General features: G+C 54.7%; 1 protein-coding gene across 1 annotated transcript in view; it reads right to left on the bottom strand.

Annotated features, from left to right (window-relative positions):
* DSCAML1 (DS cell adhesion molecule like 1) overlaps positions 1–22,254 on the bottom strand; it is a 244,631-nt gene that overhangs the window by 7,641 nt on the left and 214,736 nt on the right. The window contains exons 13-24 of the mRNA XM_038754515.1: positions 20,532–20,628; positions 18,925–19,053; positions 16,873–17,040; positions 14,860–14,930; positions 11,232–11,472; positions 8,378–8,524; positions 7,584–7,739; positions 5,531–5,670; positions 4,227–4,380; positions 2,750–2,867; positions 2,446–2,609; positions 1,674–1,772 (exon numbers count right to left, since the gene is read on the bottom strand). Of these exons, the coding sequence (XP_038610443.1) occupies positions 1,674–1,772; positions 2,446–2,609; positions 2,750–2,867; positions 4,227–4,380; positions 5,531–5,670; positions 7,584–7,739; positions 8,378–8,524; positions 11,232–11,472; positions 14,860–14,930; positions 16,873–17,040; positions 18,925–19,053; positions 20,532–20,628 (1,684 nt within the window). The remainder of the gene's footprint in view (positions 1–1,673; positions 1,773–2,445; positions 2,610–2,749; positions 2,868–4,226; positions 4,381–5,530; positions 5,671–7,583; positions 7,740–8,377; positions 8,525–11,231; positions 11,473–14,859; positions 14,931–16,872; positions 17,041–18,924; positions 19,054–20,531; positions 20,629–22,254) is intronic.

Here is a 22,254-nt window from a genome sequence, read left to right on the forward strand (position 1 = left end):
CTGTCCCGCCGTCGACCCCCGGCCCACATCATCCCCCGGGCCTGGAATGCCCTCCCTCTGCCCCTCCGCCAAGCTAGCTCTCTTCCTCCCTTCAAGGCCCTGCTGAGAGCTCACCTCCTCCAGGAGGCCTTCCCAGACTGAGCCCCTTCCCTCCTCTCCCCCTCGTCCCCCTCTCCATCCCCCCATCTTACCTCCTTCCCTTCCCCACAGCACCTGTATATATGTATATATGGTTGTACATATTTATTACTCTATTTATTTATTTATTTATTTATTTATTTATTTTACTTGTACATTTCTATCCTATTTATTTTATTTTGTTGGTATGTTTGGTTCTGTTCTCTGTCTCCCCCTTTTAGACTGTGAGCCCACTGTTGGGTAGGGACTGTCTCTATGTGTTGCCAATTTGTACTTCCCAAGCGCTTAGTACAGTGCTCTGCACATAGTAAGTGCTCAATAAATACGATTGATTGATTGATTGATTGATTGATTGATAATAATAATGATAGCATTTATTAAGCGCTTACTATGTGCAAAGCACTGTTCTAAGCGCTGAATCAAGCAACGGTATTTACTGAGCGCTTACTATGTACAGAACACCGTTCTAAGCGTTTGGGCAGAGTACAACAGAGTTACCAGAAACGTTCTCTGCCCACAGCGAGTCTAAAGGGGAGAAAATAATCAGCTTCCGGGAGGAGATGTAATTTCAGGAGGACTTTTTTATGGTATTTGCTAAGCACTTACTATGTGCCAGGCACTAGTCTAGGCGCTGGAATAGATACAAGATAATTGTGTTGGACACAGTTCCTGTCCCACAAAGAGCTCACAGTCTTTAATCCATAAATGAAGCCCAGAGAAGTGAAATGACTTGCACTTGGTCACACAGTCTACAAGTGGTGGGGTCGGGATTAGAACCCAGAGCCTCTAGCCTCCAGGCCCGTACTCTCTTTAATAAACCCTGCTGCTCTTCGGGGTTGGTGGTGGTGGTGTGGGCATGCGTTTGTGTGGTACATATGTCCTGACTTCCCATTAGACTGGCAGCTTTTTGGGGACAGGTACTGTGTGTGTCTTCCCTGCTGCTTGGAAACCCTTCGTCACCCTATCTGTTTCCTCCTCTCTGCCCTCAGACCCCACGGAGGTTGTGCAAACACTGCCCTATGAGGGAAGCCTTGATTCCAGCCTCTTCGCCTCCCACCACCCCAGCTTCTCCCGGCGGGGGAGTTTTGGGGGTGGGAGCAGGGAGAAGCATCCTGGAGCAGAAAGCTGGAGGTTGAGGGCTGCCTCGTCAACCCAGCCCGCCCCGCCTTCCACGACTTCACTCTTCCCCCCTTCAAAGCCCTACTGAAGGCGCTCCTCCTCCAAGAGGCCTTCCCAGACGAATCCCCCTTTTCCTCAGCTCCCCCTCCCTTCCACGTCATCTCGACTCGCTTCCTTTGCTCTTCCCCCCAACTCCCCGCCCAATAGCACTTATATATATGTATATATCTATAATTCTACTTATTTTTATTGATGCCTGTTTCCTTGTTTTGATGTCTGTCTCCCCCTTTTTAGACTGCAAGCCCGTTGTGGGCAGGGATTGTCTCTCTTTATTGCTATATTGTACTTTCCAAGCGCTTAATACAGTGCTCCGCACAGAGGAAGCACTCAGTAGATACAAATGAATGACTTCTCACCGCGAATAGAGCTGCCACCGTTGTCTCCTGGGATCCAGGCCAGCGTGATGGAGGAGGCCGAGGTTTTGGAGACGGTCAGGCGGGGCTGGTCCGGAGGCACTAGTATCGAGGGAGGAAATGGGTGGGGGAAGATTGGGCTGTCATCCTCCTGGCCTACAGAGGGTTAAACGCCGGAGGGCTACCTGTCCTCCCTCCCCAGTTCTTGGGGTTAAGGATGGCATTTATTAAGCACTTACTATGTGCAAAGCACTGTTCTAAGCGCTTGTCCGGGCCCCGGACGGCTCTGCCTGCGGGGACATGTGCCTCCCCCCGCCCCATTCAACTCCCTCCATCCTGGCCATGACGCCCTGTCCCTCCCAGGCCCGCCCCTTCCAGTTCCTTATTTATTATGGTATTTGTTAGGCGCTTACTATGTGCTGGGCATCGTAATAATAATAATAATAATGACATTTATTAAGCACTTACTATGTGCAAAGCACTGTTCTAAGCGCTGGGGAGGTTACAAGGTGATCAGGTTGTCCCACGGGGGGGCTCACAGTTTTAATCCCCATTTTACCGATGAGGTCACTGAGGCACAGAGAAGTTAAGCGACTTGCCCAAAGTCACTCAGCTGACAATTGGCGGAGCCGGGATTTGAACCCATGGCCTCTGACTCCAAAGCCCGGGCTTTTTCCACTGAGCCATGCTGCTTACTAAGCGGTGGGGTGGGTTTCCATCCTGGGCCGCCCCTTCCCTTCCGGCTCCTTCCCTCCTGGCCTTTCCCCGCCCTCACCTTGAACCAGCAGGTTGACGATGATAGTGTCGAAGCCCCAGGTGTTGGTAGCCGTGCAGGTGTAATAACCCGAGTCTTCGGCCTTGACGGAACGCAGTGCCAGGGTCCCGTTGGTATGGAGCATCCGGTGCCCGTCCACGGCTGTGGGGATGGCAGAGTCCTCGCTGCCCGGGCAGAGGGTGGGGTCAGGCTCCAGGTCAACGGCACCTGGCTTCTGCCTGGCTTCTCCAGCCGGGGCAGCCCAGAGGCCCCCACCCCGGAGGAAGGGGCGACCCACCAGACTCTCCCAATCGCCCCCACCTACCTGTCCTTGGTCCACTTGACGGCCGGGGCCGGCTCTCCCACCGAGTTGCACGGCAGCCGGACATCCTTCATCCAGGGGGTGGTCACCGTGCCCCCGAACGAAATGATCTTGGCCGGAGCTGTGGCAACAAAGAGGGTAGGGGTGCCCCCGCCCCATCAGCATCCGCAGGACCACCCACCTCTTGGCTTGGTGCACAGGGCCGCCCCTCACCCTGTGGTCCAGGTACCCCTTTCTCTGGGGAGTGGAGGCTGGGGTGGTGGCTGGCCATGGCCGTGGTCATTTGGAGCAGCCTGAGGGTGGCGTGTTATTTTTTGAGCACTTATTCATTCATTCATTCAATCGTATTTATTGAGCGCTTACTGTGTGCAGAGCACTGTGCTAAGCGCTTGGGAAGAACAAGTTGGCAACATATAGACATGGTCCCTACCCAACAGTGGGCTCACAGTCTAGAAGGGGGAGACGGGCACCTGTACTAAGCGCTGGGGTGTATACGAGCTAATCAAGTTGGACACAGTCCGTGTCCCACAGGGAGCTCACAGTCTTAATCTTCAGTTTACAGTTGAGGTAACTGAGGCACAGAGAAGTGAAGTGACTTGCTCAAAGTCACACAGCATGGACAAGTGGCAAAGTTAGGATTAGAATGCAGGTCCTTCTGATTCCCAGGCCTGTGCTTTATCCTCTGCTTCTCTGCAAGGCCACACTGCTTCTCTTCTACTACTACTACTAATGATGATGATAGGATTTGTTAAACGCTTACTATGTGTCAAGCACTGTTCTAAGCGCTGGGGGGATTCAAGGTAATCAGGTTGTCCCACAAGGGGCTCACAGTTTTCACCCCCATTTTACAGATGAGGGAACTGAGGCCCAGAGAAGTGAAGTGACTTGACCAAGGTCACACAGCTGACAACTGGCAGAGCTCGGATTAGAACCCACGACCTCTGACTTCCAAGCCTGGGCTCTTTCCACTGAGCCACACTGCTTCTCTAAGTAATAATAATAATAATGACATTTATTAAGCGCTTACTATGTGCAAAGCACTGTTCTAAGCGCTAGGGAGGTTACAAGGTGATCAGGTTGCCCCCACGGTGAGCTCACAGTTTTCATCCCCATTTTACAGATGAGGTAACTGGGGCCCAGAGAAGTGAAGTGACTTGCCCAAAGTCTCACAGCTGACAAGGGGTGGAGTCGGGATTTGAATCCATGACCTCTGACTCCAAAGCCCGGGCTCTTTCCACTGAGCCACATCTAGGGAGACAGGGAGTAGGGGGGCAGGGCCCGGGGGAAGTTAGGAATCATTGAGCAGGAGGCTGCGGTGGGGGAAAAGTTAAGGAGACATTGGACCGGCGCAGGAGCCACGTAGATGCCCTATTAATTCCCGGCTTGGGGGTGAGGGCAACCAGTGGCTGGCAAGGAGAACAGATAGGATGGTGGGGAGCTGGGTGAGTCCTTTGTGAGCCCCCCGCCCCCCGGGCCCTACCTTTTTCTGCAGGCTCGATGGTGACCTTCTCGCTGATGTTTCCGCGGCCAGCCGAGGTGACCGCTGCCACCCACAGTGTGTACCGCTGCCCCCGTGTCAGGGGTGCAATGCGGTACAGCAGCTGCTCGGGGCTTGTCTCGTATTCACTAGGAGCCTGGCAGGGTGGCACGGTGGGGGCACAAGGGTCAGGGCTCAGGGGTCAGGAGTCAGAGCCAAGCCCCCCATCTTCTGCTCCCCAGGTCCTGAAGGGTACACCCTATAAGGTCTTGATATCATGATAGGGTGGGGCCCGCCTGGATGGAGGGCAGGGGGATGGAGTAGCTGATGATCATCAGCTCATCAGTGGTATTTACTGAGCGCTTACTGGATGTAGAGCACTGTAGGAAGCTCTTGGGAGAATACAACAGAGTTGCTAGATACATTCCCTGTCCTCAAGGAGCTTACGGTCTAGAGGGGGAAAGATCCTCAAAGTTTCTTTGGTTCCAAGTACCCTGAGTCCACGTAGCTCCGGCCACAAGCCCGTGGGAGGGGAGGCCTCAGGAGCCACCAAAGGTCACTGTCTCTCTTGCAGACTGTAAGCTCCTTGTGGGCAGGGAACATGTCTACCAACTCTGTTCGACTGTATTCTCCCAAGCGACTAGTACTGTGCTCTGCACACAGCAAGCGCTCAATAAATAGCATTGATTGATTGGTTTCTAGAGGTCTCCGGGACCATGGCCAGAGGCCAGCGGCAGCTCGGACAGGTGGCCAACCCAGCTCTATCCAGCCTGTCAATTTCCCTAATGCTTCATGGAAAAATGCAGTTGCCTGGGCAACCGTGTGTGTGTGTGTGTGTTTGTGTCGGGGAGGGTGGTGTCGTTGTGGGGAGGGAGGTGGATTTGAGGAGGGCAAGTGGGCATCCTGGTGGATTTGAGGAAGGCTTGCTGGGTGGAGACCCCACAGCCCGGGTTGGACAAAGACGAGACAGAGGGGACATGGTTGCTCAGTTTATTTCTTGCGGGGGTCTGAGGGAGAGGGGAAAAATGCAGATTTTTTTCTTTGGGTTGTAGCCACACCCAGGCACAGGTGGGCACATAGCTGAGCCCCCCCCCCAAAGCCCAGAGGTTCCTCCCCCCGCCCTCCCAGGCACACAGCCTGGCCACTGCTGAGCTCGGGGGCGGGGGAGGGGGTGAGTGGCTGCAGGACTGGGGCCACAGGACCAGAGGAGTCCCCCCCTCCCCCTGCCCTTCTGCCCCCGACCCTCAGTCCGGGCCAGGCTTCCCAGGTCCCCACCCTGCCCAGGCCGGCCCGTCCTGTCCACTCACCGGCTGGCCGGAGCCGAGGCTGGAGCAGAAGATGGTGTATTTGCGGATGACGCCGTTGGGCTTGGCTGGTGGCAGCCAGGACACTACCACGCTGCTACCCGAGCAGGGCGCCGTCTTGATGCTGGCAGGGGGGCCTGGAACTGAGCCCCGGAGGCCTGTCAGTCCGGGCCGGGTGGGCGAGAAAGGCCCCCTTTCCCTCAGCAGTGGCCAAGCCCTTGCCCCCTCACCATGCCCAGGGCCTGGATGAGTGGCACCAGTTGGGCAACTGGGCAGCAGGAAAGTCGCTGATGCCCCGGGGAAGGGTGAGAAGCCACCCCCTCTGCGTAATAATAATAATGGCATTTATTAAGCGCTTACTATGTGCAAAGCACTGTTCTAGGCGCTTGGGAGGTTACAAGGTGACCAGGTTGTCCCACTGGGGGCTCACAGTCTTAATCCCCATTTTACAGATGAGGTAACTGAGGCCCAGAGAAGTTAAGTGACTTGTCCAAAGTCACACAGCTGACAAGTGGTGGAGCCGGGATTTGAACCCAAGACCTCTGACTCCAAAGCCCGGGCTCTTTCCACTGAGCCACGCTGTGTACCCACCCGGAACACACTGCAGAGACAACCTGACCTGACTCCTCTGGGCCAGCACCCTAAGGGCTGGGTGAGTGGCTCAGAGACACCCAGGGACCCAGACAGACCAAGGAGAGGTACTCGGAATCAGGGCTCGAGAGACACACAATAAGACAAAGCTAAGAGATGTTCACACGGAGTAGGAACAAGTCAAAGGGACTGGCAAGTGGCAGAGAGACATACAGACCCAGTGGCGGGCACAGATGCGAAAAATTTAGAGTGGGCAGGGTCACAGAGACAGACACACAGAGATCTCTTGAAAGATAGAGAAAATACAGAAGCAGAGAGACACGGACAGAGATGGAGAGATGAGTGAAAGAGACAGAGAGAGGGAGGAGTGTGTGTGTGTGCGTCCGTGTGGGCGGAGGCGAGAGGCTTCCCAGCCCTGTTTCCTCTGGCTGCTGTCCAGAGGCCCCCCAAACCTAATAATAATAATAATAATAATAATAATAATAATGGCATTTATTAAGCGCTTACTATGTGCAAAGCACTGTTCTAAGCACTGGGGAGGTTACAAGGTGATCAGGTTGTCCCACGTAGGGCTCACAGTCTTAATCCCCATTTTACGGATGAGGGAACTGAGGCACAGAGAAGTTAAGTGACTTGCCCAAAGTCACAAAGCTGACAAGTGGCGGAGTCGGGATTTGAACCCATGACCTCTGAGTCCAAAGCCCATGCTCTTTCCACTGAACCATGCTGCTTTTCCAACCACGAGGAAGAGGACCCTTGGCGTGTCCCCCTCCGCGAGGGGGGATAAGGCAGAGGATGCAGAGGGAGATAGGACAAGACCCCCTCCGCCCCCCGCCCCAACTCCTGCCCCGTCCCCGGACTGTCTGGGAAATTGCATTCATTCATTCATTCATTTAATCGTATTTATTGAGTGCTTACTGTGTGCAGAGCACTGTACTAAGTGCTTGGGAAGTACAAGGTGGCAACATATAGACGTGGTCCCTACCCAACAACGGGCTCACATTCATTCATTCAATCGTATTTATTGAGCGCTTACTGTGTGCAGAGCACTGTACTAAGCGCTTGGAAAGTACAAGTCGGCAATATATAATAATAATAATGTTGGCATTTGCTAAGCGCTTACTATGTGCAAAGCACTGTTCTAAGCGCTGGGGGGAATACAAGGTGATGATAGAGACGGTCCCTACCCAACAACGGGCTCACAGTCTAGAAGGGGGAGACAGACAACAAAACAAAACATGTGGACGGGGGTCAAGTCGTCAGAACAAATAGAATTAAAGCTAAATGCACATCATTAACAAAATAAATAGAATAGTAAATATGTACACGTAAAATAGAGTAATAAATCTGTACAGACATATATACAGGTGCTGTGAGGAGGGGAAGGAGGTAGGGCTGGGGGGATGGGAAGGAGGAAAGGAACCGGGCCGGACGCCTTGGGGGGTGGGGAGGAGGGGTCACTCACTGTCTTCCTTGGTCTGGATGTAGAGGACGCCGCTGCGGACCCCGTCCCCGGCCTGGGTGTAGGCCAGCACCTGCACGCTGTAGTTGGTGAACTTCTCCAGACCGCGCAGCTCCACCCGCTCCCGCCGGGTCGTGATGTTCTGCATCTCGCCCCACTCTGCGGGCGAGGGGTGTGCGGGGAGGGTGCGGGGAGACAGGGGCGCCCTCAGACCTGCCCCACCCCCCAAATGAACCAGCAACCCCGGCTCCAGGGCCCTCAGGCCAGGCCAGGGGAGAATCCCAGCCAGGAACAGGACTGGTCAGCACGTGTCTGACCGAGCTCCTTCCCCATCCCTCTACATCCCCGGGGGGGCTGTCCTTTCCTGGATTGGAAAAAGGGACCCACCTCTTCCACTCCCGTCCGCTCCCGGGCTCCGTCCCCAGCCTGCCAAGCAGCCCCGATTCCAATCTACCAGCCCCGATTCTAGACTGTGAGCCCACTGTTGGGTAGCGACCGTCTCTATATGTTGCCAACTTGTACTTCCCAAGCGCTTAGGGAAGCACACAGTAAGCGCTCAATAAATACGATTGAATGAATGAACGAATTCTTATCTACCAGCTCCACCAAGCAGGAGCCATGATTCCAAACTAGCAGCCCTCCAAGCATCCAGTGGAAGACTATCTGAACGGTTGGTGGTCAAGGGCTCTGACCCACTTTGGCTGTTCAAAACAAACCGCGGCAGGCAGAGCGGGGCCTGCCCCTTCCCTTTCCCCTCCCAGGACCTCCCCACTCTGCTCTCCCGCTCAGAGACTCACCCCCATCCACGTAGAGAGACCAGAAGATGACCCGGTAGCCCCTGAGCACCCCGTTGAGGGTGCTACGTGGGGGCTCCGCCCAAGAGATGACGGCCACATCAGAGGTGATGGACAGGGCACGGACGTTCTCCGGAGGCTGGCTGGGCACTGGACAGGGGATGACAGAGGCAGACACTGGGGAGCCCTGAGGGAGGCACCCGGGGCACAAGCCCGGTAGCCAGCGTGGCCGGCGAAGTGGATAGAGCACGGGACTGGTCATCCGCCAAGCTAGCTCTCTTCCTCCCTTCAAGGCCCTACTGAGAGCTCACCTCCTCCAGGAGGCCTTCCCACATTGAGCCCCCTCCTTCCTCTCCCCCTCCTCCCCCTCTCCATCACCCCCACCTTAGCTCCTTCCCCTTCCCACAGCACCTGTATATATGCATGTATGTTTGTATGTATTTATTACTCTATTTATTCTATTTGTACATATTTATTCTATTTATTTTATTTTGTTAATATATTTTGTTTTGTTCTCTGTCTCCCCCTTCTAGACCGTAAGCGCACTGTTGGGTAGGGACTGTCTCTATATGTTGCCAACTTGTACTTCCCAAGCGCCTAGTACAGTGCACTGCACACAATAAGCGCTCAATAAAAACGATTGAATGAATGAATGAATGAATGAATGGGTTCTAATCCTGACTCTGCCACTTGCCTGCTGTGTGACCTTGGGCAAGTCACTTAACTTCTCTGTGCCTCAGTTCCCACACCTGTAAAATGGGGATTAAGAGTGAGCCCCCGTGTATCTTGTATCTACCCCAGCGCTTAGAACAGTGCCTGGGGCATAGTAAGCGCTTAACAAATACCATTATTATTATTATCGTTAATAATAATAATGATCTTCAGGCATTGGGTAGAGCAGAAGATGTGTGTGTGTGTGTGTGTGTGTGTGTGTGTGTGTGTGTGGTCATGAGAGGTTGGGAGGGGGGTGTTCAGAGGTCATCTAAGCCATGCCCCGGTCTCCAGGCAAGACCCTCCCCAGTCCCCTGTTTCTGCTGGTTGTTAAAGGCCCAGAGGTGGAGACCCTTAAACCTCCACCCACACACCCTCTAGGCAGGAGGCCATTCTTGATGTCTTCCCACCCGTTCCCGCTTCCTCGCTCCCAGCCCCGCTGCTGTCAGAAGGGAAAGACGGGGTTAAGGATGTGGGTGAGGAGAGCAAGATCCAGTTGGGCTTAGGGAGAGAAAACCTTAGCGAACATCATTCGGGCCTGATGTCCTGATTACCAGGGTCCCTCTGCCCTGCCACCCCTCTTTCAACCCCGCTTATTATTTTTGCCCCTTTTTATAGCCCGGGCGGGGAGTCAGAGGACCTGGGTTCTAATCGCGACTCTGCCAATTGTCTATTGCTTGGCCTTGGTTAAGTCACTTTTCTATGCCTCTGTTTCCTCATCTGTAAAATGGGGATTCAATACCTGTCCTCACCCTTACTTAGACTTTTTGCCCCACGTCGACAAGAACTGTGTCCATCATGATTAATTGCATCTACCCCAATGCTCAGAACAGTGCTTGACACATAGCAAGTGCTTAACAATTACCATTATCATTATTATTACCATCATAATTACCCCAAATCCTGACCGCTGCTGTATCCATCTGCGGGTCCTGAGGTTACCCCCAGGGGTGATTGTATGTATTTGAGGGATGGGGGGTGGAGGTGAGGAACACTAGTTCCTGGACACTTCCGGGCTCCCCCCAGGGCCGTGGAGCCGATTGGAGTCGTGGGGCTGGGGAGCGGTAGGTGGAAGGGAGGTAATTGGATCCCACTGCCCCACTAGAGGCAGCTCTAATTTTTATGAGCATTTAAGCGATAATACATCATCCTAACGATCCTCTTTGAGAATGATTATTGTTTCATATTACTTAGGTGTAAAAATATAAGCACCGTGTAATTAGGGACCGAGCGTAATAAACTAATACAGATCGCCCGTTCGAACAAAATGAAGGTAATATAATTACGGAAAAGACACCACTGCTAAGACAGGGGCCCTGAACGCCCCTCGAGGAGCACTAATATTGCCAGGAAACGATCAGGATTTGACAGGCTAACGAGGGCCTTAATTAAGGATGAAAAACTGCTGAGCAAATGCAGCCCGACGCCTCTCCCCCACTACACAAGCACACTTTGTTTGGGAAACAACTCCGCAGGCTCCTCACCTCCCACCCCACCCATCCCGCCCCACGCCCCCGGACTCCATGGGCAGGGAGGAGAACCTGCGTCCTTCTGGACCTCAAACCTCTGTGGCGTGAATCATTACTACTGCCACTACTGCCGATTTTCTTCCCCTCAAAGGCCAAAGGCCAGGGAGGGTGAGAAAAACAGAGATGGTAACGCAGAGACAAAAGAGACAGGCTTATTTGTCTCTCTCTCTCTCATTCTCTCTGCCTTTCTGAAGCCTTTCCTCTTCCTCTCTAGGAGAGTCAGAGATAGCTAGTGAGAAATCGATGAATGGTATTTATTGAGCACTTAGTTTGGGCCGAGCACTACAAAATGGGTAGAAAGAAGCCGAGCCCCACAGACTCATCATGAGAAGGGGTTACTGAGCTGGCAGTGCGGAGAGCTTTAAACAAAGACCTTACCACAGTCACCAGCCTGGAGGCTGGGGGCTGGACCGAATGACTCTCCCAACTCTGGGAATGGGGAACAGCCAATACCTTTCAGAATAGAGAAGGAAGGAGAGCCCTGAGCTAGGAGCCAGGAGACTAGGGTGACCTTGCCCTGCTGGGAGAGGAGTGACCAGGATATGGGGAGGGAAGAAGGGACATTCCTGGATTCTACCACCCGCCTCCACCCGCCACTGCCCGCCCCATCACCTCACCATCCTCTAGCGTGGTGGCGTTGATCTCACTGGAGGAGGGGCCCGTGCCGGCCCGATTGAAAGCCTGGACCACCACCCCGTACTGGGCGAACTTCTTCAAGTTGTCGAGGGTGTAGACCTCGCTGTCCCCCGTGGCCTTCATCTCCACGATGCTGTACTGCCCGTTGCTGCCAGGACTGTTCTCTCGATAGCCGATCTGGTAGCCTCGGATCACCCCGTTCTGCAGCTCCTTCTTCGGGGCCTAGGGGCAGGGCGGGAGGGACAGGGATGGGCATAGTTACTCTCTAGGGCAGCCCCAGGCTCCATGTCGGATGGGCCTCCTGCCAGGCCCCCCCGGCCTGAAAGAATTCAGGCTGCAGACGTCAGAACCTTCTTAAAATCAACCCGCCACTGAGCGCTTACTGTGTGCAGAGCACTGGACTAAGCACTTGGGAGAGCACAACACAAGAGAGTTGGTAAAAGTCAGACCTGATGTCCCTCGCTCTGGCTGCTTTACCAGGGTTGTACTGCCCCTGGGATCCTGGAGGGGAGAATGGCGCAGTCCAGTCGGTTGGATCAGCTCTACCCAACTAGGTTTTTTTTTTTTCCAAAAAGGTATTTGTTAAGCACTTTTTATGTGCCAGGCACAGTCCCAAGTGCTGGGATAGATACAAGCTAATCAGACTGGACATAATCCATGTCCCACATGGGGCTCACAGTCTTCATCCCCATTTTACAGATGAGGAAACTGAGGCCCAGAGAAGTGAAGTGACTTGCCCAAGGTCACACAGCAGACAACTGGTGGAGCTGGGATTAGAACCCTGGTCCTTTTGAGTCCCGGGCCCGTGCTCTATCCAGTAGGTCATGCAGCCTTGGGCCCCTCGCACCAATGCTCAGGCCTGTAACCTGGGAGAAGGCCTGGGGTAGTGTCTGTCTGTGTGTGTGTGTGTGTGTGTGTGTGTGTGTGTGTGTGTGTGTGTGTGCATGTTTGTGTGTCTTAGGGGAGGGGTTGAACTTCCCTACCGCCCCTGCCCTCACTCCCCCTGGACTCCCTGAACCTGAGCTCAGGGCTCAGTGACTGAATGGAGGATTGCCTCTCTCCCTCCAAGCACTGGGAGGTGAGATGCCTACACTCCTCCTTCCCTTAGGGCCCAGCCGCTCTGGGAATGCAGGTGGTGGTGATGGGGTGGTCTCAGAAGAGAGGAAGGAAGGGTTGGAAAATGGGAGAGGGAGGGAGGAGAGAGGAAAGAGGGGAAGGGGGAAGAAGGAGGGAGGGAGAAGAGGGGAGGGCTGTCTGTCAAGGCACCTGGGGCTGTTGAAGAGCTAATAAGAGATCTCAGCCAATCAGGCCTGTCCTCCTCCCCCTCCTTCTCCTCCCCCTTCCCTCCTCCCCAAATTGGAGAGAAAAAAAATTAAACCAGCAATAGCCTACCCACAACACACAGTCTTCACGCCCTCACTTCCACCTCCACCCCCAACCCCACACCCCGCGGCCTTCAATCAATCTTAACAATATTTCTCTGAAGCATTAAGAAATCAATAGGGCTGATTGCAAATTTATGTTATAAAGCCAGGACGATCCATCTGCCTGAAAGAGTCTTAAAATGAAGTGACTTATCCTTCGAGTGAATCTGTATTTTTCATTAATCTGTTTCTTGGTGCTAAAAAAAAAATCTCCAGAGTGGTCGGACTTAAATTTATTGACCGGTTGGTTCATCCTGAAGTCCTAAATTTCTAATCAATTTTATTTTTCATGATGCGACTTCTGAGAAATAAATCTGATTCTAAACTTTATCGACCTGGGCGAGGGAGTTTGTAACCAAGTGTCTCCACGTTTTACATTTTGATCCGCTCCTCTTTCACCGCCCCCCACCTCAAATCCCCACAGGATAAATACAGGGGGAAGGAAAGGGCTGATTGAGTGGAAGGGAGGGAGAGTTGTGAGGGGTGAAGGGGGAGGGTTTGGAGGAAGTGAAGGGGAGAAGAGAGGATGGAGAGGGGAGGGGGGGAAGGGAAAGAAGAGAAAAGGGGAAGCAAGGAGGAGGCAGAGACTAGAGAGGGAAAAGGAAAGAAAGAGGGAAGGGGAAGAGAAAGAACGGGGTGAAGAGGTGGAAGGGGCAGGGCGGAGACAGGGAGAGAGCAGGGTGGGAAGGGAACAGAGTAAAGAAGGGGTGGCACGGATCTAGGTTCAGACGGTTTATCCGGGTGTAGATTAAAAATCTGGTCATCAGATGAGAATCTCTGGGATTTGACCAGTTTGTGGAATCAGGACTTGCTCGGATCGTGTTTTTCTAAATTACCAAACCTTCCCTCCGACTAGCTGGAAGAACTGGGTAACAGCCGATGCTGACTGCCGGTTGTCCAGACGGGAGCAACTTGATTCAGCCACTGCCCCATGGCGCTGGACAACCGGTGTCCCTCAGGGGATCGCACAGGTCTCGCCGAAGGGGGCCGGGCTTACTGGGAGCTTTGGACCAGTCCCCGCTTTACTCCTAGTTTCTCCTGCTGTGGGGAGACCCTAACCCCAACGATCCTCACCAGCCCACCTCTTTGGGGACCGAGAGGCGACCCTAGGAAATGGAAATCTCAGACTGGCTGGACCAAGTATGTCCAGGGAAAGTGCTGCGGGGGTTAGACGTGGAGCCCTAAGGCCTCCTAATACTTCTCCGATTCAGCTGTTTCCATAAACTTTCTCCTCCCCAATTCGGTTGGCTCCTGGGTTAACCACAGCCCCTCCCTCACCTCTCCCGACCCCAAGAGCTCCAGGACCCTTAACAGAATCCATTCCCCAAGGACGGTGTGCGGCTGGAAACATCTGCGAGTCCAAGAGGAGTTGGGTTGGATCTACATGTGAGGGATCTAGGCTGGGCCACCATGGGAGAGTCAGGGTTGGAGAAGGGAGAGTCAGGGGTATTGGATGGTCCATGCTGGGTCACTGGAGGGAGAACCAGGGATGGGGAGGAGAGAGTCAGAGATGGAGAAAGCAGAGTCAGGGCTGTTGGATTGTCCATGCTGGGTCACCGGGGAAGGGTCATGGATGGAAAGGGGAGAGTCAGGGATGTTGGGTGGCCCATTCTGGCTCACTGAGGGGAGAGTCAGGGATGGAGAGAGAAGGTCAGGGATGTTGGCTGGCCCATGCTGAGTCAAAAGAGGGAGGGTCAGGGATGGAGAGGGGTTTTGGATAGTCCGTGCTGGGTCCCTGGATGGAGAATCAGGGATGGAGAGGGGAGAGTCAGGGATGGAGAGGGGAGAATCAAGGGTGCTGGATGATCCACCCCTAACCCTGAAGATGGGTATCCAGCACAAAGTCCCTCACAGGGGCCTGGTGCCCCTGCCAAAGAGAGAGTCCCTGGCAGGATGGGCCTCGGGGCCGACTCAGTAATGGTACCACTTGTGGGCCCCGGGGGAAGGCGAAATTTGAGGAAAGTCAGATCTGGCTCTCACCTCTTCCCCTGGATCTCTGAAGGCCAAAACTCTCGAGTCCTGGAAAACAATCATTTCCTTTCTCCCCAGCCCAACCTCTTACATTCGGGGCACCCCAGAGTGGGGCGAAAGGGTGGTTTGGTGCGGGGGAGTCCCCATCTCAGAGCCTGGCGGACTCGCCCTCCCAGGCCAACTAGCTGAACTGTGCGCTCTGGGCCCCACGTACCTTCCAGGTCACCTGGATGCTTTGAGAGGTCACGGGTTGCAGGGTGACGTCCGTCGGGGGGCCGTCCGGAGCTGGGAGGAAAGCACCCAAGGGAATCTGAGCCCCCGGGGCGGGACGGGGGCGAAAAGCAGAGGGGTGGGTCCGAAGGAGGATGGACAAGGGCGGCGGTAGGCTTGGACAGCATCAAGGCCGCCTCTTTCCCGGGTCTCGCATCAGCCTCAGCACCGGGGACAGTTCCCCGCAGTCCCACGTGCCGCTCCGGGAAAGTAGGGAGTAATAATAATAATAATAATAATAATAATATTTGTTAAGCGCTTACTTTGTGCCATGCCTTGTTCTAAGCGCTGGGGTAAATACAAGGTAATCAGGTTGACCCACGTGGGACTCCCAGTCTTGATTCCCATTTTACAAATGAGGTAACTGAGGCACAGAGAAGTTAAGTGGCTTGCCCAAAGTCACACAGCTGATAAATGGCGGAGGCGGGATTAGGACCCGTGCCCTCTGACTCCTAAACCAGAGCTCTTTCCACTAAGCCACACTGCTTTCCAGTAGGGGTTCTCCATGGGGAGCGGGAAGAGTTTCCAAGACCCGCCCCCCATCCCTCCTCCTTCTCACCCACCAGGCTTCCTCCCCCAACCTCCCTCCCATCACGCTGATTCCCTCACCCTGCGGGGGCCGGAGGCCGGGGTTCGGGGGTCAGGGGTCAAGGTCGAGGTCCGTGGGCGGGGATTCGGGGATCGGGGGTGGATCCTGGGGGCTGGGACGGGACTGGGGCAGGGGTTTGGGTCCCGGAGACGAGTTCAGGGGCGGGGGCCCGAGGGGTCGGGGCTGGGGCTCGGGATCCGGGTTCAGGGTCCAGGACAGGGGGCTGAGAGTCAAGTTTGTGGGGCGGGACCAGGGGGCTGGGGCCGGCCTCGTTCTCCCCTGTCCCACCGTCGACCCCTGGCCCACCTCTTACCTCTGGCCTGGAATACCCTCCCTCCTCACATCCGCGAAACTAGCACACTTCCCCCCTTCAAAGCTGTACTGAAAGCTCACCTCCTCCAGGAAGCCTTCCCAGACTGAGCCCCCCTTTTCCTCTGCTCCTCCTTCCCTCCCCATCACCCCAACTCCCTCCCTCTGCTCTACCCCCTCCCTACCCCACAGGACTTGTGTATATATGTACATATTTATTATTCTATTAATTTTATTAATGATGCGTAGGGACCATCTCTATATGTTGCCAACTTGTACTTCTCAAGCGCTTAGTACAGTGCTCTGCACACACTAAGCACTCAATAAATGCGATTGAATGAAAGAATGAATGTTAATTTATATTGATGCTATTGATGGCTGCCTACTTTTTTTGTTTTGTTGCCTGTCTGCCCCCTTCTAGACTGTGAGCCCCTTGTTGGGTAGGGATGGTTGTTGAATTGTGCTTTCCAAGCGCTTAGCGTTTGAGAAGCAGCGTGGCTCAGTGGAAAGAGCACGGACTTTGGAGTCAGGGGTCATGGGTTCGAATCCCGGCTCCGCCACTTGTCAGCTGGGTGACTTTGGGCAAGTCACTTAACTTCTCTGTACCTCAGTTCCCTCATATGTAAAATGGGGATGAAGACTGGGAGCTCCCTGTGGGACAACCTGATCAGGGTCATGGGTTCGAATTCCGCCTCCGCCACTTGTCAGCTGGGTGACTTTGGGCAAGTCACTTAACTTCTCTGTGCCTCAGTTCCCTCATATGCAAAATGGGGATGAAGACTGTGAGCCCCCCGTGGGACAACCTGATCTCCTTGTAACCTCTCCAGCGCTTAGAACAGTGCTTTGCACATAGTAAGCGCTTAATAAATGCCATCATTATTATTATTAGTCCAGTGCTCTGCACACAGTAAGCGATCGATAAATACGATTGAATGAATGAATGAAAGGGTATTATTAGTTCAGTGCTCTGCACACTGTAAGCGATCGATAAATACGATTGAATGAATGAATGAAAGGGGCCGGAGTCCTTGCTAGCCCGCTGGCCCGGTGGAGCCTCACCGGCTTCCTCGGTGCTGACGGTGAGCTCTTTGCTGGGGCCACTGCGGCCGATCTTGTTGAAGGAGAACATACGGATGCTGTAGACGGACGCGGGGTGCAAGTCGACGATGTTGGCTTGGTTGATGGTGGGCGAGATGTTGCGGGTGGACTGCTTCAGCTCCCACGAGTCTGCGGGGGCGGAGAGGGAGGGAGTCCGGAGGGGGGAGATAACTCACAGGAGCCAGGCTGGTCAGGAGAAGGCACCCCTGGCATGCATTCGCCCTCGAGCCTCGCCAGCCCCGGCCAGACACGTGCCAGTCCCGGACACACACTAGCCCCGCACAGATACCAGCCCCGGACACACGCCAACCCCAGACAGAGAAGCAGCGTGGCTCAGGGGAAAGAGCCCGGGCTTTGGAGTCAGAGGTCATGGGTTCAAATCCAGTCTCCCCCACTTGTCTGCTGTGTGACTTCGGGCAAGTCACTTCACGTCTCTGGGCCTCAGTTACCTCAGCTGGAAAATGGGGATTAAGACTGTGAGCCCCCCGTGAGACAACCTGATCACCTTGTAACCTCCCCAGCGCTTAGAACAGTGCTCTGCACATAGTAAGCGCTTGATGAATGCCATCAGAAAAAAAAAAAACTAGCCCCTGGCAGACGCTAGCCCCGGACAGACACAAGCCCCGGACACACGCCGGCCCCGAACAGACACAAGCCCCAGACTGACATCTGCAACTGCCACTCGCCAAACCCGGACAGACACGAGCCCCAGACTGACATCTGCAACTGCCACTCGCCAACCCCGGACAGACACCAGCCCCGGATTCACGCCAGCCCCGGACAGACACTAGCCCTGGACAGACACCAGCCCCGGAAACACGCCAACCCCAGACAGAAACTAGTCCCTGACAGACACTAGCCCCGGATAGACCCCAGCCCCGGACACACGCCAACCCCTGACACACACGGGCCCCGTTCAGACACTAGCCCCAGGCAGACGCCAACCCCAGACAGACACCGGCCTGGACAGACGCCAGTCCCGGACACACGCCAGCCCCGGACATACTCCAGCCCTGGACATACTCCAGCCCTGGACAGTCACAAGCCCCGGACAGACATCAGGCCCACAGACAGTCTCAAGCCCCGGGCACACGCCAACCCTGGGCAGACACCAGTCCCGGAAAGACACCAGGCCTAAGAAGAGAGATCGCCCCTAAAGCCCTCTCCTCGGCCGCAACCCGGACCGCCCCTCTCCCTAGAATCCTCTCCTGCAGTGCGTTGCGGCTCTCACCCCACCCTGGGGGGCCCGGAGCCAGGATTAGGCAGCGGGGAGAAGACCTCACTTGGGGGGGGCATATTCTGTGTCTGACGCTCTGCCCATTTCTGGCCACGGTGCCCCACCGGGCCAGGTCCGGATCTACCCCTTGCCCCGGGGAGGGGGCTCCCAATGGCAGGGTGGTCTAGTGTGTGGACAAAATTGCTTTGGGAATGAAACGGGAGCCAGGATTGAATCTCCTCGCTGGAGACCCAGAGCCGGGCGATCACAGAGAAGCTTGGGCTCCCTCCCACTCCCTTGGGCAGGTCCGGGTTTGGGAGGGGGAAGAAGGGAGGGTGCCACCTAGAAGGGACGGGGCAGCATTTTTTCCTTTTTCCTCAACATGTGGGAGAAGCATCCATTTACCCAGCCCCTCTCAGGTATGGTGCTCCTCTCTGGGTTTCTTTGCGACAAAATTGGGGGGAATTCACAGGAGCAAAGAAAACCCTGCAGCTGCTCCCGCCTCCCCCAGTACCCACAAAGCCCCTCGAGGCCGGTTCTGCAGCACAAGCAGAGTTGAGTCAGCACCGACCTGTCTGCCTGGGCTCGACCCCATCTAGGCCAGGAGCCCCCCTCCCGGCTGCCCTGAGGCACTCGGGAATCCCCTTTGCTGAGGTTTCCATGGCAATGGGAAGACTGACAGGTTGGGGGGCAGCTCTGGAGCGATGTCTGCTGGCTGGAGGACTGGTGGAGCAATCTGTGTGGCTGCTGCCCGTCCCGTCTCAGCGGAGGCCAGGGACGAGCACCCCCGGCCGTACCCGACTTGTTCTTGTACTCGATGTCGAAGCCGGTGATGATGCTGTTTCCGTCAAACCGCTGGGTCCAGCGTAGATTCATGCTGCGGGCCTTGACTTCCCGGATTTCCAGCTCAGGGGGATCCGGAGGCTCTGGAACAAGAGGTCAGAGGTCACGTGGAATGAGACCCCGTTGGCCCCCACGGAACCACTGCTTTTAGCCCGTGATTGGTCCTTCTGTAATTTTTTATTGGTGTTTATTAAGTACTTACCATGAGCCAAGCACAGTGCTAAGAGCTGCACAGGCACTTAGATAAGAAGATCCAATACAGTCCTAGTCTCACATGGGGCTCACATTCTAAGAGTGAGGGAGAGCAGGTATCTCATCCCCATTTTACAGGTGAGGGAACTGAGGCCCTAGGGCACACTGCCTGTGTGGGTTGGACCCGGAGCAGAGTTTGGGCCCCTGCTGGAGGTAGCTTGGGACCCTCACTGACTGGTGTCTGCATCTCGGGTGGGGGCTCCCCTCCCCTGGGGAACTGGGTTGGTCTCTCAGCCATCTGGCGATCCCTCAGGGGGCTGCAGAAAGGATTGAAGCCGGCAGACTCCTGGCACTCGGGATGTGCCAGCCATGCCAAGTTGCCGAGGGCAACCAGGACCTCTGCCAAGCTCTGCCAAGCTGGGCAGGGGAAGGAAGAACACTTCACTCCAGTAGGGGGATCTCCTGTCTTCCCCACCCCAAACAGAATAATGATAATAATAATAATAATAATAATAATGGCATTTATTAAGTGCTTACTATGTGCAAAGCACTGTTCTATGCGCTGGAGAGGTTACAAGGTGATCAGGTTGTCCCACAGGGGGCTCACAGTCTTAATCCCCATTTTACAGATGAGGGAACTGAGGCCCAGAGAAGTTAAGCGACTTGCCCAAAGTCACACAGCTGACAAGTGGTGGAGCCGGGATTTGAACCCATGACCTCTGACTCTAAAGCCTGGGCTCTTTCCACTGAGCCAGGCTGCTTCTCTAAAGAGGCTTCCCTCCTCACTTCTGCCCCCTCTCTTTTTTTTTAGTGGTATTTGCTAAGCACTTACTACATGCCAGGCACTGTACTAAGCGCTGGAGTAGATTCAAGCTAATCAGGTTGGACATGGTCCATTTACCAAGTGGGGCTCACATGCTTAATCCCGATTTTACAGAGGAGGTAACTGAGGCATAGAGAATAATAATAATGATGGCATTTATTAAGCACTTACTATGTGCAAAGCACTGTTCTAAGCGCTGGGGGGATACAAGGTGATCAGGTTGTCCCACGGGGGGCTCACAGTCAACCCCCATTTTACAGATGAGGTAACTGAGGCCCAGAGAAGTGAAGTGACTTGTCCAAGATCACACAGCAGACAAGAGGCAGAGCCGGGATGGGGACCCCGGTCCTTCTGACTTCCAAGCCCGTGCTCTAGCCATTAGACTATGCTGCCCTTTGGCCACCTGATGCCCATACAGATGATATACAGTCATTATCTGGACTAAGGCCAGGGCTTTCTCCTGCTGGGTTGAGGGGTGCCCTCCCCCAGGTTCCTGAGTGAATTCAGTGCCATCAGGAGGGGAGGGGTGGAGAAGGGGGGTGGTACCTTGAACAGTGAGCTGGATCAGGCCTCTGTCCTCCCCATAGGAGTTAATGGCATGGCAGCTGAAGAACACCGAATCTCCACGGTCAGCCGGTTTGAGCTGCAGGGCAGTGGGAAGGGAGGGGAGAAAGGAAATAATCATAATGCAGATTGCAGTATCTGCTAAATTCTCACTCTGGGCCAAGCACTGTGCTAGTACTGGGGCAGACCCAATCCAATCAGACCACTGTCCCTGTCCCACTCGAGGGAGAGAGAATCAGTATTTAGATCCCATTGGGCAGACGAGGAAACTGAGGCCCAGAAAAATTAGGTGACCTGCCCAAAGTCACCTAGCAGGCAAGTGAGAAGCAGCGTGGCTCAATGGAAAGATCACGGGCTTTGGAGTCAGAGATCATGGGTTCAAATCTCGACTCCACCAATTGTCAGCTGTGTGACTTTGGGCAAGTCATTTAACTTCTCTGTGCTGCAGTTACCTCATCTGTAAAATGGGGATGAAGACTGTGAGCCCCTCCGTGGGACAAACTGATCACCTTGTGACCTCCCCAGTGCTTAGAACAGTGCTTTGCACATAGTAAGCGCTTAATAAATGCCATCATTATTATTATTATTATGTGGCGGAGCTGGAACGAGAACTCGGGTCTCCTGACTCCCAGGCACCTAGTCTTTCCACTAGGTGGCGCTGCTTCAGAGGGGTTGGCTCACACCATGGGTTGAGGGGGAGGGGGAAGGGACCCCTGAATCATGCCCAACTTCTCTCTGCACTAAATGATAAAGAATGTGCTGGCTGCTTACCTCTCCTTGGTCAGTGGCCAGTACAGAGGTGGGCAAGCTAGTAAGTGGCTGTGCGGCCAGCATGGCTACAGCAGAAGAATCATACCTACTCAGAAATGGCACCCTTGGTGGAGGTAGTCCAACTTCTCCCACAGCCTCATCTCTGGTCCAAAGGGACCATGGCTTGCCCCGAGGGGACCCAAGGCTCCCCTCCCTCTCTCCCCTCCCTTGGCAAGTCTATTTGAAAAGTGGGGGCCAGAGAACCTCAAGATGTGCAGTCCAGAAAGCACCATTCCCCACCAAGGAGAGAGGCCACCCCACCCTGGTGTGGGGAGAGGAACAGAGGTAGAAACCCACGGAGGTGGTGAAGGTGGGTCAACACAGCCGAGCCTCAGGAATGATGGGATGGTGGGTGAGGAGCTAATCATGGGAAAGCCTCAGGTATTAAGGTTCTAAGCAGGTCTTCAAGGTTCTAAAGGTGGGCAGGCTGCAGAGTTCTAACTCTGAGTATCTGGTGGGTTCTGGGCCCCGGGATGCTGTGGTGTTCCTGGCTCCAGGAGGATGTGGTGTTCCAGGCTCCGGGAGGCTGAGGCCTTTTGGTCTCTGGTAGGGTGTGGCATTCCAGGCTCTGAGAGGCTGAAGCATTCTGGGCTCTGGGAGGCTGTGGTGTTCCGAGTTCCTTGTGTTTTAGGCTGAGTTCTAGGGGGACCCAGCTTAGAGATCACTGGCTTTGAGAAAAATCCCACGCTGATTTTGCAAACCCCAAGTTCTGCCCTCTCAGATTGCTCTGGGCAACAGGTAGGGGAGGGCTTCCTGCATAGCCAAGTCTCAGCGGTGGGGACTGGGCCTCAGGGGTATTCAGGAACTGTCCCTGCCACCTAGATAGCACCTCCATTCTGAGGGTGGGTGGGGGTGGAGAGAAGGAGATGGAGAGAACGAGGGGACCAGTTCTGCC

This window comes from Tachyglossus aculeatus, chromosome 11 (genome assembly GCF_015852505.1).
Source record: "Tachyglossus aculeatus isolate mTacAcu1 chromosome 11, mTacAcu1.pri, whole genome shotgun sequence".
In the NCBI taxonomy this organism is placed as follows: Eukaryota; Metazoa; Chordata; class Mammalia; order Monotremata; family Tachyglossidae; genus Tachyglossus; species Tachyglossus aculeatus.